This window comes from Vulpes lagopus, chromosome 4 (assembly GCF_018345385.1).
Source record: "Vulpes lagopus strain Blue_001 chromosome 4, ASM1834538v1, whole genome shotgun sequence".
Lineage (NCBI taxonomy): Eukaryota > Metazoa > Chordata > Mammalia > Carnivora > Canidae > Vulpes > Vulpes lagopus.
In genome coordinates this window covers 73,748,198-73,766,704 of record NC_054827.1, presented here as the reverse complement: position 1 = coordinate 73,766,704, position 18,507 = coordinate 73,748,198, and the positions used below count along the sequence as shown (strand labels likewise).

Genomic DNA, 18,507 nt, shown 5'->3' with positions numbered 1-18,507 from the left:
CTCTGTTCTCCACTCTCCTTAACCCCCTAATTTATTTTTTCCCCCCTAATTTATTTTCATCCACCTGCCCACCTTCTGATGTCTCTCCTAGCTCCTGATTGGTTTCATCCAGGTTCCCCCCCCCCCCTTTTATCAGTTCTCACCCTCCTAAGCAGCTTATGAAATTAACAAATCTACAAGAAAAATAGTTCTCATGTTAATATTGCCCACATTTAGAGGATAACTAGATCTGTGTTATGCTAACAAAGTTCTTTTTGTCTTTGCTTTTTTAATGACTTGGGAGAGGGATGGTGAAAAAAAAAAAAAGAGGGTAATGAGATTTTTAAAAATCCCACCATGCCACACTGATTTTATATCTATCACCAAATCTGATCATATTTTGGGTTTTGCTTAATTTTAATTTTTACCTATATCTTTATGTGTCCTATGTCATTTCAGGTAATAAAGTTAGACAAAATAAATAATGTTAATGGTGAATATCTTTAGCTATAATGTTATTCTTTACAGCTCATAATTCAGACCTCCATACTTACAAAAATTATATAACAGCCCTGGAAATTTACTTATATTTAAAAGGCTTTAATGTAGAAAAAAAAGAGAATCTTTGATTTGCACAAAGCTTGGAAGAAAAAGAACATTTTACACACTGTAAGTGAAGGCAGTATAAGCTTAATTAGAAAATAAAGAGCTTTGGGATTCAGTCAGAATTCCACTTTGAATTCCAGCTCTATCACCTCCCTACCTACTGGCCTGTGTAATTGGGCAAATTATATTTTCTAAGTCTACATTTTACCTTTCAAAAGGTGACAGGACTTATTTAATGGACCAGATATGTTCAATAAATGGCAGCCCATTGTTAAACACACAATGGCTACTTTGTTTTGGGAAAGTTTCAAAATTTGGGTGAAAAGTCAGTATTGAGTTCGCCCTGTTCACGTGGGTTTCAGCCTATTTTGATTTTGCACACAACTGTCTGGAACCTCGATAACCAACCTAACTAGATCCTTCTCTCAAACCTCTTTCAAACTCAAATGATATGAACCTATACTCTCGACTTCAAGTATTACCTGTCGAGTCTCGAGAACAACTTCTTTGAGAATCATCCTTGGCCCAGTTAAGGATGTGGACGGCCAACCTCACAAGTGGATTAGTTCTGTTGGTCCCAGGGGCTATGTTCCTCCAGGCCATAGCATGCGTTGAGACTATGTACATCTCAGTTAATGGTAAATGCTTAATAATGTCAACATAATTTTATTTTTTTAAAAGATTGATTTGAGAGAGAGAGAGAGAGAGAGAGAGAGAGAGATCCCCAGCAGGGGGCGGGGGGGAGAGGGACAGAGAGAATTCACAAGCTGACTCCCCACTGAACTTGATGCCAGACAAGATCCCAGGACCCTGAGATCAAGACTGGAGGGGAAACAAAGAGCTTCCACTGAGTGTCTGCCTTTGGCTCAGGTCATGATCCCAGGGTCCTGGGATGGACTCCTGCATCAGGCTCCCTGGAGCCTGCTTCTCTCTGCCTATGTCTCTGCCTCTCTCTGAGTGTCTCTCAGGAATAAACAAACACAATTTTTAAAAATATCATGGTCTGAAAGAAGGGTACTGACACTTACTGAAGGCCAAATACATACTAGTAACTGTTGTTAAAGGATAAACTGAGAGACATTAAAATTTTTAAGAGATGGGACGCCTGGCTGGCTCAGTGGTTAAGCATCTGCCTTTGGTTCAGGGAGTAATCCTGGAGTCCCGGGATCTAGTCCCACATCGGGTTCCCTGCATGGAGCCTGCTTCTCCCTCTACCTGTGTCTCTGCCTCTCTGTCTGTGTGTCTCTCATGAATAAATAAATAAACTTAAAAAAAATTTTTTAAGTGAGTTTATTTGAACAAAAATTCATTCAAAGGCTCTTGGGTGGCTCTGCCGCTTAAGCGTCTGCCTTCAGCTCAGGTCATGGTCCCAGGATCCTGGGATTGAGCCCTACATCAGGCTCTCCCTGTTCAGCAGGGAGTCTGCTTCTCTCTCTCCCTCTGCCCCTCCCTGCTGCTTGTGCTCTCTCTTGCACTCTCTTTCTCTCAAATAAGTAAATAAAATCTTTTATTTAAAAAAAAAGTGTTTTTTTTTTTTTTTTGGTTTGTTTGTTTTTTTTCACATCAGGAGTCACCAATTAGAAGCACTCCACAGCACTCCCCTTGCTAGGGGCAAGGCTTTTATAGAAAAGACATGGAAGCAAAGCAACGAAATTATTTGGGTAAAGCTCAAGGGCTTGCATTCTTTTTTTTTCTTTTACATTTGTTTTTAAGTTCCATTTGCCAACATATAGTATAACACCCAGTGCTCATCCCATCAAGTGCCCTCCAAGGGCTTGCATTCTTTATGAAAGCCTAGTTGGCTGTTTGTGATTGGTCATCCTTTGGTTTAGACTACAGAATCTTGAAGCATTTTATAGGCTTAGGTTTGGGTTTGCTTGCAGGCTGCTAAAGCATGAGAGCAACCTTGGTCTAATGACCTCCATGCTTAATTTAACACTGTGCTATGAGCTAGGTTATACCACTTATCTCTTAATTCTCATAATAACTCTCAGAGGTAGGAATGTTTTGAAAGCAATCTGAAAATATCAAACAATACCAAAACATTAATATTACCAATAGCAACTATCATCCTGGGAATATACCCCAATTAAAAAAATCCTGAATAAGACTTTGTATAAAGATAGTTAATGCAAGGCTATTCAGGATGACATAAATTGGAAGTAATTCAAATATAGGCTCCCCCTGCTATCAGAAAGAGCTTTTCTGGGATCCCTGGGTGGCGCAGCGGTTTGGCGCCTGCCTTTGGCCCAGGGCGTGATCCTGGAAACCCGGGATCGAATCCCACATCCGGCTCCCGGTGCATGGAGCCTGCTTCTCCCTCTGCCTGTGTCTCTGCCTCTCTCTCTCAGTCTGTGACTATCATAAATAAAAATTAAAAAAATAAAAAAAAATTAAAAAAAAAAAAAAGAAAGAGCTTTTCTAATCCTATGAAACATTTTGTAGGGCAAAATGGAGTAAGCGAAGAAGCAATTATTAATTTATACAGAAAGCTTTTTGACTATTTCCAAACCAAAAAGTAACCTCTCTTAGGCTTTTCTGATACCCCAGGACACAACTGGCTAAGGGATATACAAAATAAATTGAGGTAAAGTACAGGTGCTCACAGACATGGTTCAAAGCTATCACAGCTTGATACTGAGTGGACTTCTGGTTTAGGAGTTTGGCAGGGCCACTCTTGCTGCTCCCATACTCACTAGCCTCTCTAATGGCTTGCTGCAACACATACACTGAATGCTATTTTCATTTTTTTTTTTTTCATAAAAGTGAAAATGCTCTTTGGATTTCTTTTAGATGGTGAAAACAGGTACCATTGCCAGGTCCTCCCCCCCCCCTTCCCCTCCCCTCGATTTTATTTATTGGGCAGCCCTGGTGGCTCAGCGGTTTAGTGCTACCTTCAGCCCAGGGTATGATCCTGGAGACCCGGGATTGAGTCCCACGTCGGGCTCCCTGCATGGAGCCTACTTCCCCCTCTGCCTCTCTCTCTCTCTCTGTCTCTCATGAATAAATAAATAAAAAATCTTTAAAAAAAGAGAATTTATTTATTTATTTATTTATTTATTTATTTATTTATTTATGAGAGACACAGAGAGAGAGAGAGAGAGAGAGGCAGAGACACAGGCAGAGGCAGAAGCAGGCTCCCTGCAGGGAGCCCAACGTGGGACTCAATCCTGGAACCCCAGGGCCAGGGGTTTTTTGGGTTTTTTTTTTTTTTTTGGAAACTAAGAATGTAATTGTTGGAGTTTAGAAATCCATTTACATTTTGAATTTCAGATGGGAGCTAACAGAAGTGAATAAATGAGCTGTAAAAATAGGCCGGGAGGCAGTGTAAACAGTAAAACACACGAGAGGGAGATGAGACACATATGTTCACTGAGGCTCCGAGGGCGAAGATGGAGACAGTGCAGGGAAGTCGGTACGTGAAGGAGTAAGTCCCGAGAACCTCCCAACAATGAGGACACGTCGGCCCTCAGCGCCCATCAGATATGGAGCAGCATCAATCAGGGAAACACACCGCGGACAGAAGAAATCTTCAAAGCTGTCCGGATGAGCAGCAGGTGCTGTGTGGCCGGGCTGGGTCACTGTGTTGTACACCTGACGCCCATAAAACACTGTATGCCGCATGCTGTGGGGTAAGGTTTCTCCCCAAGGTGGGCCGGCCGCGCTCGCTGTCAATCCGTCATTGTCCACCCGCCTGTTCCCACGGCGGCGGCCTCGGCCTCCTAACCATGCTGCCGGCCTTTGCTGCCTGGCTGTCTGCAGCAGAGACGCTCGGCTCCCGCCTCCATGGCCATTTTGATTCGGGGCAGAGGGCCGAAAGCCCACAGGCTGCCTTTGCCATCGCATCCTGAGCACCCCCAAATCTGAACCGGTGAGAACATCCTTGCGGCCCTCACTACGCCGTCCCGAGGCCCCTCTAGTAATTCCGGGTGTTCCTGGAGCCTGAGGGGGCCTCACCTGGAGCCTCTTTTTTTTTTTTTTTTTCAGTAACACATCTAAGGAAACAATTCTTCCATTTAAATCCATGTATCTTGGGGATCCCTGGGTGGCTCAGCGGTTTGGCCCCTGCCTTCCGCCCAGGGTGCAATCCTGGAGTCCCAGGATGGAGTCCCACATCAGGCTCCCTGCATGGAGCCTGCTTCTCCCTCTGCCTGTGTCTCTGCCCCCCTCTCTCTCTCTCTTTCTCTCTCTCTCTCTCTCTGTGTGTCTCTCATGAATAAATTAAGTCTTAAAAAAAAATAAATCCATGTATCTTTGTAAGCCTTTTCAGAGAAACTTTAAATAAACTGAATGTCAAAGAAGACATCTGGGGGCATCTGCACGTCTCAGTTGGTTAAGTGTCTGACTCTTGGTTTCTGCTCAGGTCATTATCTCAGGGTCCTGGGTTGAACCCCAAGTCAGGCTCCATGCTTAGCTTGAAGTTGGCTTCAGGATTCTCTCTCTCCCACTCCCTCTGCTCTCCCCCAGCTTGCCTGTGCTTGCTCTCTCTCTTTCAAATAAATTAATGAATCTTTTAAAAAAAGCAGACATCTGTGTAAGCTGTATCACAAAGCATAAAACCAATATTTAAAAAATACCAAGCACATTTTATTACTGTTCTCTCTAAAACGCTTTAACAGTAACATTTTAGAGTAAATGTATTTTGTATTATTAATATAGTTTAAAATTATTTAAAATATGATTTGTATCATCTTTATCTCATCGAAATTTTTCTGTTTCAGTATGTTATATTGTATCCTTAATGTATTAACAGGAATATATGCGTGTAATTTATGAAGATATTGAGAATGTATTAAAAATACTTTCTTATAAAGTCCTCCAGTCAAAAAAAGTTTGGAGACTATGAATCTGGCACTAAGGCTGTGCTCTAGAGAGCAAGCTTAAGAAAACACTGAGTGGAGTCCTGTGCCAGGATACAAAATAGGGCATCAGGGTTGGCTAGTGGGGTGAGGGAGGCTGGGACAGAGGAAGGAAAGAGGAGATAGGAGAAGGCAACATAGATAAACTAAAGACCTACGGGCCTAGAAACCAGCCTGGTGAAAAACGTGTTTGTATTGTTAATACAATCTAGTGGGAGATAAAGCTTGCAAATTTACACAAAAATCATGAAGTTCAGGATTAGCTTTTTTTTTTTTTAACAAGAGCCTGCATGTACTTCACACAGAGTAACGTAAGCAAAAATCAACCAGGGTCAGTAACAATACAGTCGGTCGTAAGAAAAGTTGACTTTATTAATTTTATTACCTGGGTAATTCTTCCCAGAGAAGTAGCTGACAGACTTCCTCTCGTGTATCTCTTCTAAACAGCAAGGCTGCAGTATTGTCAGTTCTGTTTGGAGAAGCCAAGTTAAAATCAGAATGATATCTATATGCCAAATCTAACTACCCTAAACTCTTTCAGAAAAGGTCTAAAATGTTCAAATGTTTGTTTGGATAAACATTATCCACCCACCTCTATCATTGTGCCCAATAGTGTTTTTCAAATAACTGTTCTGCTTTCCAGTTAAAATATATTTTTTTTTAATTTTTTTTTTTATTTATTTATGATAGTCACAGAGAGATAGAGAAAGAGGCAGAGACACAGGCAGAGGGAGAAGCAGGCTCCATGCACCGGGAGCCCGACGTGGGATTCGATCCCGGGTCTCCAGGATCGCGCCCTGGGCCAAAGGCAGGCGCCAAACCGCTGCGCCACCCAGGGATCCCTCCAGTTAAAATATTACTTAAAAATACCAGTTCCTTTGAACCAGGACTGCTTGTTTCTATCAGCATTTTTCAAAGGATTGAACTTCAAAGAAATCTGGTTGTTCAGCCTTTAAAATGCCTGCTTTGTTATTTAGTCCTTGAAAAATATATATTCAAGTATCATTATCAAGCATTACTGAGGGTATTATTTATCTCTGCATAATATTTGTAGAATATTTCCATTTGTAGCCAGAGAAATATAGAATAGTAGATTTAAATTGTGTAACACTTTGCTGATAGACCTTTTTGAAGATCTCTAATACATTTAAAAATAGGGTTTTTTTTTCGATATTACTATAATCTGGCTCTAGTGTTAACTGTTCTCAAAGTTACGCCATTTACAATGGTAAATTGCTCTTAAGTCTTCATTTCTTACTCCTTCTCTGCTCTGCATCCCTGCTCTGCATCTCTGCTATAACCATCCACAGGGCATTATCCCAACTGAGCATTTCACAAGGCTGCTTTGAAATGTTCTCCTTTTTCATTCAATGGCTTAGACAAACCAATTCACTTGACTTCTGCTCTCATACAATACTTCTTTTTTCTTTCTTTCTTTCTTTCTTTTTTTTTTTAAGATTTTATTTATTCATGAGAGGCAGAGGGAGAAAGTAGGCTCCATGCTGGGAGCCTGATATGGGACTCAATCCTGGGTCTCCAGGATCATACCCTAAGCCAAAGGTGGCACCAAACCGCTGAGCCACCCAGGCTGCCCTCATACAATACTTCTGATGCTTATTTTTCTCACCTTCCTTTTTACTTTTCACTCCCAAGTCTATAATCCTGTCTGCATTAAAAACTCTATTTTAAGGGCCTCTGGGTGGTTCAGTTGGTTAAGCATCTGACTTTAGCTCAGGTCATGATCTCAGGGTTCTGGGATCAAGCCCTGAGTTGGGCTTCCTGCTCAGTGGGGAGTCTGCTGTCCCTCTGCCTCTCCCCCCCCACCCACCCCCACTTGTGCACTCTCTTCCTCTCTCCCTCTCTCCTCTCAAATAAATAATTTTAAAAAAAAAACTCTATTTTACAGTGAACAAATAAAGTTTTCTTAGAGGTTTTTTTTTTTTTTTCCCCTAAGAAGAACCCAGTTTATACCATCACATATTAAGTTAACAGCTTGTATTCTTGGTAAATAGTCTTTTTGGCATTCTAACATCACCTAGCGAGGCATTTAAAATTTTCAGCTTAAGGACATTTTTTTCTCTTCCTTTTGTCTCGATTCTCACCTTTTCCAGAGATCCTCTGGGCATATTTTTACTGACAGTAACTTCCATGCTCCTCTTTAGAGCCCAATGTTTTACATCTTAATCTGGGACTTCAGTATTATTTTTGATTGATATTCTCTCTTCTCATCTTCAAATTAAAATATCTGGACTTTCATAGTTATTATCATCTTTCTAGTTATATTACCAGTTTTTTTTTCCTACTGTAGCCAGATCCAAACCTCTCTCCCAATCAGTAACTGCCCCCATTCCTACAGGGCCAATACTATTTCCACTAATGAAGGGGTGTGTCCATTGTTCTTCCTCAAGATGGTCTAGTGTTACAAACTCCTTCCAGTTTTAGTACCAGAGTGGGACAAGGGCAATTTAATGTACATTGAAAAATTCAGTATTTTCATTCAAAAGTATCTAGATCTTTCCCAGGGAAATAGGAGAAACAAAGCAAAGATGTTTCTGGACTAATCCCAGTGGCAAGCAGGGCTTCTCAGAGTTTCCACTGACATATCCCCCAAAAGAGAAGAACCTAAACAGCCCCCCCACCCCCCAACACCCCTGCCCCAAATATCCCTCCCTAAACTCGCATCCTTCTCCACTGCAAACACAGGGCTTTGTTTAAATTCTCACATTTTGCTTTTAAGCCATAGTATATCCTTGATGATTTAACATAAAAATAAGGATTAAATTACTTATCAGCAGGTAAAATTAAAGGATGTGCATGTTTATACTGTGCCTCCCCCCCCAACACACACACACCAAATTAGCAATCATTAGGAGAACTTACAAAATTCTGAGGGGCAAGAAAACTCCTTTCTTCTAGTGAAAAATCTAGCAAGAAATGACATTTTGTTGAACTGGTTAGTTAGTTATCTTTTTTATAGGTGAAGAGAAACAAAAGAATTATCAGTAATTGTTATTGGAATGGTTGCCATATTGAAAAAAATCCTGTTTTTACTGGTCATTACGTCCAACTCTTCAGAGTTGTGGGAAAAGTTTATGATTCTATGAACAAGAAGAATGAGACACTCAGAAATGTGCAACTCTAGCATAACACAAGAAGCAATGAAGTATAATACAAACAAAACAAACCAGACAAAAAAGCAGAGTTTGCTTTGTTTTGTTACAAGCATTTTAGTACTCATTAGCAGTAGCCTTAAAATGGAACAGTCTGTTACTAGGTCACTACCCATGAACAGTCACAAATTATATACACTGTTAATAACTCCCCACCCTAGACTCTAGAATTAGGAGACATTTTCAGCTACTCTGTTTTATTAACTCACTATGATTTCTAATAAATGACTTAGTCCTCTTACATTAGCTGAGATTACAGCAATGTTTTGCTAACAACTCCATCATGATCTCAAAGATTTTAATTGCAGGAGGTAAAAATGATTTCAATAGAGCTGCTGTTCTAAACAACCAAGTTAGAAGTGTCATAGGGAGAGGCCAGCTGGGCCCCGCAGGCTGGCCTCAGGATGATATTGCCTCAGTCAAGTCACATTTTCCAAGGCTCATTCCTCAGTTTTGCAAGTCCAGAAACTTAATTTTGTCAGGGTGCCCAGAGTTGATCATACTCGAGGGATGAAGTTCGTGCTAACTCAATGCACAGGAGGCCAGTGTATAAACTAGAACACCAATTTGCTCATTCATAATGAGAAGAGTAACTATCAAAGGGCCTAGAAACCTATGATATGCAGCCAACATGTTCTTTTCCCTGTAGGAAAGTCTACATGGGAAGCCAGCTCTTATCCCTTCAGTTCAGCAAACATTTATTAAGCACCTAAGATACACGTCATTTTGATCCCCAGGAAGTTTTGTATATATAAACAAACATTTTAATTGGAATCATGCCAGCACTGAATTGTTTTTTTTTTAAGTTATTTATTTATTTATTTATTTATTTATTTATTTATTTTAATTTTTTTTTTTAAATTTATTTATGATAGTCACAGAGAGAGAAAGAGAGAGAGGCAGAGACACAGGCAGAGGGAGAAGCAGGCTCCATGCACCGGGAGCCCGATGTGGGATTCGATCCCGGGTCTCCAGGATCGTGCCCTGGGCCAAAGGCAGGCGCCAAACCGCTGCGCCACCCAGGGATCCCAAGCACTGAATTGTTAAAGAGACATTATTTTCCAGAGAAAACTGGAAATTTGTGTCAAATTATAACTTGATCAATTTTCTAAATCTTTTTTTTATTTACTTATGATAGTCACAGAGAGAGATAGAGAGGCAGAGTCATAGGCAGAGGGAGAAGCAGGCTCCATGCACCAGGAGCCCGACGTGGGATTTGATCCCGGGTCTCCAGGATCGCGCCCTGGGCCAAAGGCAGGCGCCAAACCGCTGCGCCACCCAGGGATCCCCTTGATCAATTTTCTGAAGTTTTCTCTTCTGATTGGCAATTGCAGCCTAAGGAGAGACTAGTATCTATCTACATGATGGAATTAGCCACAAAGATCTAATAGCCATATGTACAAAGCCATCTTCTAAATATGGTTCTTAACCTAGAGCTTCAAAGAACTCTGATAACCCTCTGAACTAGTATGCAAACAATTGTGTTTAATGTACATGTGTTCTTTACTACTAGGTTCTCATATCAGGGAGTGATCTAAAAACTTGGAATCTTCCAGAGCCAACCTGGGCAATCTGGGATACCAATACCACCCACTACTCAAAATCAGGGCATTTCTAGAGTGAATTCTTCTTGAAAACTTTATAGCCAGTTTAACCTAATATGCCCCATTTCCTGATATCCTTATTATAGGCTTAACTATAACTTATCCTGGTCATCTAGGTTTGCCCACGCATTTTTTCCGGCAACACTTTTCTAGTTTATGTTCTGGAATCCCAATTGAGGTAGAGGGGAGAACCGGACCATTATTCCTCTAGCCTCTGAAGAACTCTTCTTCTGACCCTTAGAGCTACAGTTCTTAGAGCCACAGCTTCTGTGGCTTCCTTCTACCTCCCGGTGCTGTCATTTAGCAACCTCCCAGTCAACACCCCCCACCCCTGACCTCCTACACTGTGCACTGTTTTTCTACTGCAAATATATCTATGATCCTCCATGATGTCAGTGTCCACATGAACTACTCTTTCAACTGCTTAGCCTCTTCATTTTTGATGACCTTCACCTCCACTCTACTTCATCATTCCTTTCCCATGGCCAGTCCCTAGGTATTATCACTACCTGCAACTGTTTCACATTCAGATATTCTACAACCTATACACACTCCCATCTTTCCATTTTCATCATTCAATTGCTCCCTATTCATGCTCTCATATAACATCCAAACCCTTGACCCTTCTGTGTTCTTCTCTGCTCACCCTCTTCTGTCTTCATTTCTCTGCCCCATCCATTTGAGATCCCCTGGTGTGTCTCTTTGTCCTTAGCCTCAGACTCCTTTCTATTGTCCTTCAGTCCCAAACCCCAATCATGGATCAATCCAGGTGTCTAGTTTTTCTCCATCCATATGTGGGGTGCTAAATACTGCTACAGAAGTCATCATACAGATTGATAGTGCTACAAATTCACAGTCTCCAACTTCTATTAGGTATTTGGTACTTCTTGGCAAACCTGGTTATTGCTCTTGTTCTCCAAAGTAGTTCAAACCTTCTCCCTGTCTTCTGTCTCAGATTTGACTTCTCTTCCCTCTTGTTTTCTGTCCTAGAAAAAAAGGAAGCATCAGATGGGGGACTCCCCTTAGCTTCCCACTACTAAGCCGACAAATTTCTATGCAGCTACATACATCTTTCTTTTTTTCCTTCAGTCACAGTGCAATAAATGTCCCTCATCTTATTTAAGGCTAATCCCTTTGGTAGTGCTATTTGTGTTTCTCCTTTCGACACTGGAGGAACTGCACTCCGTCTGTTTCCCCTTTCTTCTCTGGTGTCTTCAACATTTACCTTTCTACTATTCATTACTGTCAGTATTTAAACACGTCCAAGTCTCTAGCTACTATTTTGTCTTCCCTATTTGGCTCGAAGCAACTTTTTTTTGAAAGAAAATATCTTTTAGTCCTGAGTTATTTAATTCTTTCACTTGTCAGAACTTGTATGCTTGTTTGTAACAAATTTTTAGTGTTTTAAACAGACTATTTTAAGTGCTACAAACTTGCTCACCTGGAAAATTATGACTTTCAGAACTCAAATATCATACAAGTTCTTATTGTTCAGTATTGTTCTCTTCTTTAACTTTTAAACAATGAAATATACAAAAAATACAAAACATAAATGCATGATTTAATTAATAATTATAAAACAAACACTCATTTAACCATCATTCAGATAAGGAAATACACCAACCCTTGTATCCCTTCTAGATAGTTCCCTTCTCACTCTCCTAGAGGTAACCACCATTCTGAATTTTATGGCAATAATTTCCCACCTTTTCTTTATAACATTTTAGCTTTCTTTGCCTCCCTAGGCCCACTCTTCTCTCTACTCTGCTCTATACACTGGGAAGCTAGCTTGTATGAACTATATCAATGGGTTCCTTTGACCTCCAGCTTCTACTTGCATTTATCAACAGGAGATCAGAGGAAGTGGAATGAAACAGGATATTTTCCTTCCCTGCCTCCTTCCCCTAGAGAGTCTCTCCAGGGCTAGCTGGGTTGGTTTTATTACCAACTGTATTATTGGGGTTAGACAGAGAAACATAATCAATACGGTGTGTGTGTGCGCACATGTGTGTCTACACATGTGTTTATATATATAATACTGTTGTATATACTGAACTGAGATATGTATATCTCATATATATATATATATATATATATATGAGACATACATATGATAGAGAAGGAGAGAGATTTATTTTAAAGAAACGGCTCATGCAATTATGGAGGTTTGGTAAATCCAAAATCTGCATGGTAGGCCAGCAGGCTGGAGATCTGGAGAAGAGCTGCAATTCAAGTCCAAAGATTGTCTGCTACCACAATTCCTTCTTGATTGGGGGTGGTTAGTCTGTTCTATTAAGGCCTTCAATTGACTGGGTGAGGCCCACCCGTATTATGGAGGATAAACTGCTTTACTCAAAATCCACTGATTTAAATGGTGATCTAGAATGAGTAAGTCACAGGAATAAAAGGCACAGCATAGGGAATATAGTCAATGATACTGTAATAGTGTGTATGGTGACAGGTGGTAACTACCCTGGTAATGAGCAGAGTATAAGGTATAGAGAAGTTGAATCACTATGTTATTTTTTGTTTAAAACACTATGTTATACTCCTGAAACTAAATTAACATGGTGTGTCAGTTCTACTCAAAAATATTTTAATAAATGTTAATTTCATATTTGAAAAACATCTTCACAGAAATCCAGATTAAGTCTGACACATACATGGGCACCATGGCTCAGTCAAGTCCATATACAAAATTAACCATCACAACAAAGGCTACTATTCCTAGGAGACTTAACTATTCATGCAATTCTCTCCCTCTGGGTTCTCTCTGCTTACCCCTTCTGACCTAAGAATAGTTATGACCCCAGCTGTTATCAGCACTAGGACTCTGAACCGCTCCTTACAGCTTTTCCCAAACCCTGCCCATACCTTTTATTAAACAATCTTCAATTACCTAGCTTGAAAATATCAATACAGTATGCAAGTGTGCAATCCTAGAGAAGAGAGTTGCCTGTTTTAGAACTTGATGTAAGTAAAGTCATGGTGTATGCTCCATTGTGTCATGCTTCCTTTGTTCAGTGCTATTTACATAAGTTGCACCCCACTCATTCATTCATTTTCAGTGCTGTATAAAATTTGAATACATGAAAGTACCATTATTTATATATCCATTATAGGGCTGATGAATATATGTGTTGTTTCCAGTTTGGGGCTATCATAAATAATACTGCTATGAATATTCTTTACATGTACCTATGTATGCAATTTTATCTATAATATATACATGGGACTGGGATTACACATAATAAAATATGTACATATTTAATATTATGAGATAATGCCAATTTCCCAAAGTGGTAATTCCAATTTACATACACACATAGTATATGAGTGATTCTGTTTCTCTATATTGTCAGTAAAGTAACCATCTTGTTATTTTCATACCTTTGAATTTTTGTCACTTATGGTGGGAAGTCATTGTGATTTTAATTTGCATTTCTCTAACAATAAGATTGATTTTGTTGTGCATTTGGATTTCTTCTTTTATAGGTATCTCTTAAAGTTTTTTTGTCCATTTTTACATTGAGTAGTCTTTTCCCCTTGATCTGAATTATTTCTTTATGCTAGATTATAATCCTTTGTTGGCTATCTCTGCTACAAATATGTCTTCCCATCCTGTGGCTTATCTTTTCTTTATTTTTCTGAAGTCCTTCAATTTCATGATGTCAAATTTCCTTTATAGCTCGAACTTTTTTTGTCTTGTTTAAGAAATTCCTCTCTAACCCGAAATCATAATTTTTTTCTACATTATTTTTGTAGGTTTTATATTTTGCCTTTCACATGTAGGTCTTCAATATATCTGGAAATGACTTGTATATGATGCAAAGTGGTGTACAATTTTACTTTTCTCCATATGGATATCCAACTGTTCAAACGTCATTTATTTAAAAAAGTATTCTTTCCCCACTGTTCTGTGGCACTACCTATTTCATATAGTAAGTGTCCATAAATGCATGAGTCTTTGCTTTTCCATTGGTTTATTTATCCTGCCACTATAATGCTGTTTTAAATATTATGGTGTTAGAAAAAAATAATGATATGATAACTACTTCTGCTCAATTATACTTCTTCAAGTGTCTCTTGCCTTGGCTCTTTACAATCCTCTGTAAATTTTACAAACATATTGTCACATTCCACAAAAAAAATCAGTTGAGATTTTAATTGGGATCCTATTAAATCTATGTTTAGGATTTAGTGTTCTGATTTATGAACATAGTATATATTTCTTTTTTTTATTTTTTTTTAAATTTTTTATTTATTTATGATAGTCACAGAGAGAGAGAAAAAGAGAGAGGCAGAGACACAGGCAGAGGGAGAAGCAGGCTCCATGCACCGGAGCCCGACGCAGGACTCCATCCCGGGTCTCCAGGATCGCGCCCTGGGCCAAAGGCAGGTGCTAAACCGCTGCCCCACCCAGGGTTCCCTATATTTCTTTATATATATTTCCTTTGATGCTTTTCTATAAGAGTTTTACAATTTTCTCTGTTATACATTTGTTTTTTTGATTTTTGGTTTTTTGATTTATTCCAGGTACTTGATATTTTTAGATGTTATTATAAGAGGATTTTTCCTTTTCTACCTATTTGTTGTTGATATATAAACATACTTCATATTGGTTTTGCCCTCAACAGCAACTTTGATAAATCTATAATTCTAACGATTAAGCTGAACTTTCTCAAAGAATTGTTTATAAACAAGTCTCTCTTTCCTCATATGGGACTCATTTCTCAACTCACTATATTCTCATTTTCACCCTTTCCACACCAAACTACTGTTTTCAATATCATCAATAGCCCCTCCATATTGTCCAATCCAAAAGACTCTCCTCGGGTTCCTCAAGACCTTGCAGATAGGTTCCACAAGACCTTGTTTCTCCTCTTTCTGATATGCCATCTTTTTTTCTTCTATTACAAAGCACTCTCCTCTTCTCCTACTTCTCTGCTGGTCACTTTGCAGTTACCTTATTCTGCCACTCTTCTACATCCTGGAGTTCCTTGGGATTCCATCCTAGACCTTTTCTCTTCTCATGCTTTATACTGTTCCTCCTGGAGCTCTTCCATCTATTCTTATGTCTTCTACAATTGTGTACACAATGATGATTCTCACATTTCAAACTCTTAGCCCATATTACTCTCTTGAGCATCAGGCCTGACTACCCAATTTCCCAGACATCTCCATTTGGTTCGTGCCTTAGGAAACATACTTAAAAGTCTGATAACTTTAACTATCTAAAAATAATAAATTTTTACAAACTCAGCCTGCATAAAACTTAACTTACTGAAAACAAATAGAAATGAAAAATAACATAGAAACATTAAAAAATTGAAAAAAGGATAAAATAATCATTTTCAGACGCTATGGTTATATGCCTAGAAATCCTAAGAGAATCAATATAAAAACTACTGAAATAATAAAATTAAGTAAAATGGCTGGGAACAAATAAATTCAAGATATATATGTATATACCATCTAACTAGAAAATATAGTATTTCTATAATTCTGTTAGTGGCATGTCAATGAGTATTTTAAAAAATATTTTAATGATTTAGTAACAATGAAAAGTTCTCTGATACTTAGTATTTTTAGTTTTACAACTATGTATAGAGGTAATGACTAAAATATTCTGTAAAAGTTTGGGGTGCCTGGGTGGCTCAGTAGAGTCTGTTTGAGGATTTTCTCTCTCCCTCTCACTCTGCCCCTCCCCCAGCTTGCTTGCTCTCTCTCCCTCCCTCTAAGAAAAATCAAAAATAAAATTAAAGAATAAAAATAAATTTAAAAAAATATATTTAGGTCTCTGCCAAACTTTTTAACTTATACCAAAGTAAGTTTTGGAGTGCCTGGCTGGCTCAGTCAATACAGCATGTGATTTGATCTATGTGTTGTGAGTTCGAGCCCTACATTGGGTGTAGAGATTACTTAAAAATAAAAAATCTTTAAAGATAAAGCAAAAAGGGGGCAGCCCAGGTGGCTCAGCAATTTAGCGCCGCCTTTAGCCCAGGGCGTGATCCTGAAGACCTGGGATCCAGTCCCGTGTCGGGCTCCCTGCATGGAGCCTGCTTCTCCCTCTGCCTGTGTCTCTGCCTCTCTGTGTCTCTGCCTCTTTCTCTCTCTGTGAGTCTCTCATAGATGAATAAATAAAATCTTTAAAAAAAAAAAAAAGCAAAAAGTTTTAATAAGACTCTGAATCTCTGTGTTGCTGTGGTATGTTTATGTGCCTCTACTGTGTGAGAGACTGTCTTGTGTCCATGTATTTGTTTCTGAGAGCATGCCTGTCTGTGAGTGTTTGTGTATCTGCTGTATCTTAAGGGCAGTATCCAGGAGGTTGGTTGTAGTGGTATAAAAGAAAAGAAGGATTCTATTTCTGCTGGAATCCATCCTCCATTGAATAAGTAAAGAAAAATGTATTTTTATTGCCAAAAAAACCCTTGATAGGTGAAATAATTGAATAACTTTATGTCTCTAAGTTTTAAACATTTTAATAAAACTTCATTACAAAAGAAATGCATGTTCATTATTGTATAAGTTTCAAATAAATCTGACCACCCACTGATAACCATTTTATTTTATTTTATTTATTTATTTATTTATTTTTTAAAGATTTTATTTATTTATTCATGAGAGACACAGAGAGAGGCAGAGAGAGAGGCAGAGACACAGGCAGAGGGAGAAGCGGGCTCCATGCAGGGAGCCCGATGTGGGACTCGATCTTGGGTCTCCGGGATCATGCCCTGGACTGAAGGTGGCGCTAAACCGCTGAACCATCCAGGCTGCCCTGATAACCATTTTATATCCTCCCAGGTATTTTTATGTATATCTACATAAGTATTTTTGCAAAATGGAATTATTCTAAATAAATCACTTTTTTAGCAATATGTCATGAAGTCAATAAATACTTGTCCATTCTATTCCTAACACATAGCAGAGTGTACACTGAAAGCATTAAGAAAATATCTTTTAAATAGATGAGGAATCCTTTATGATTGTTTTTTGGTAATATTTTATATAAAATGTTTATATATTTATTTATGAATTCCATGTGAAGTGAGAATTTTAGCCCTTTGTTATTTATGTTACAAATGTTGTTTTCCCCTATGTATACATAATTTTAATTTTCCTTTTCCAAAATAAAATATTTGAACATAGAGCTTAATTTCATTGAATAAAAAAAAGTCACCTGATTTAATACAAATGGTACTTTATTGCAACTTTAAAAGAAATAAATGAAGTAAATGCAATATATAAGAGCAAAGTGCTGGGATCCCTGGGTGGCGCAGCGGTTTAGCGCCTGCCTTTGGCCCAGGGCGCGATCCTGGAGAACCGGGATCGAATCCCACGTCGGGCTCCCGGTGCATGGAGCCTGCTTCTCCCTCTGCCTGTGTCTCTGCTTCTCTCTCTCTCACTGTGTGCCTATCATAAATAAAAAAAAAAAAAAATTAAAAAAAAAAAAAAAAATTTAAAAAAAAAAAAAAAATAAGAGCAAAGTGCTGATGGCTCCTCACTAGAGGTTCTGCCTCTGCCGTGCCTCTGCCTCTCTTGTGTGCGCTCTGTATCTCTCATGAATAAATAAATAAAATCTTTTAAAAAAATAAAAAAACTCATGGGAATTATTTGTAGATACTAGTGCAGAAAGAACAGTAAATTTTTGAGTCAGAAAGACTCCATTCTTTTTTTTTCTTTTTTAAGATTTTATTTATTTAATCATGAGAGAGAGAGACAGAGAGGAGAGAGAGAGGCACAGGCACAGGCAGAAGGAGAAGCAGGTTCCATGCAGGGAGCCGAAGCAGGACTCGATCCCAGGTCCCCAGGATCATGCCCCGGGCTGAGGGCGGCACTAAACTGCTGAGCCACCAGGGTTGCCCAAGACTCTGTTCTTATCCCATTTCTGCCCCTCAGCAGCTGGGTGATAAGAGAAAAATCACTTAATTCTTCTACGCATCTGTAAGCAAATGGGCTCCATGTAGTATTCCATCATTTAGTAAATATTTCCAAAATGAATACTTAGAAAACAAATTAAATCTAGAGCTCCAAATCAGGCTCAGGTTCTCTGCCAAAAATTTGAAGAGAACATGAGAAAAAAATTTATATATGTTTTATATATTCTATTTTTGGTTTTGCCAGAATTATTTTTAAACACTTGGGTTTAATACTTCCTGCAGAGAAGTTGGTTTTGGGTTGTTGATTTGTTTTGGCTTTTTTTTTTGGCTTTTTTCGCTAACAACTCTGTCGACTAAAAACAAGTACTTTGTGTTCTTAAATTTTCCCTTGAGAAAATCTTGGTATCAT

The 18,507-nt window shown here is 38.8% G+C and overlaps 1 protein-coding gene across 5 annotated transcripts in view; it reads right to left on the bottom strand.

Moving 5' to 3' along the window:
* The window catches only part of SPATA9 (spermatogenesis associated 9), a 107,656-nt gene that overhangs the window by 63,218 nt on the left and 25,931 nt on the right, over positions 1–18,507 (bottom strand). For all 5 annotated transcript variants that reach the window (XR_005987444.1, XR_005987445.1, XM_041753298.1 and 2 more), the window contains exon 3: positions 5,830–5,913. Coding sequence is in view for 3 of the 5 variants with exons in the window: in XM_041753298.1 (XP_041609232.1) it covers positions 5,830–5,913 (84 nt within the window). In the remaining 2 variants the exon portion in view is untranslated. The remainder of the gene's footprint in view (positions 1–5,829; positions 5,914–18,507) is intronic.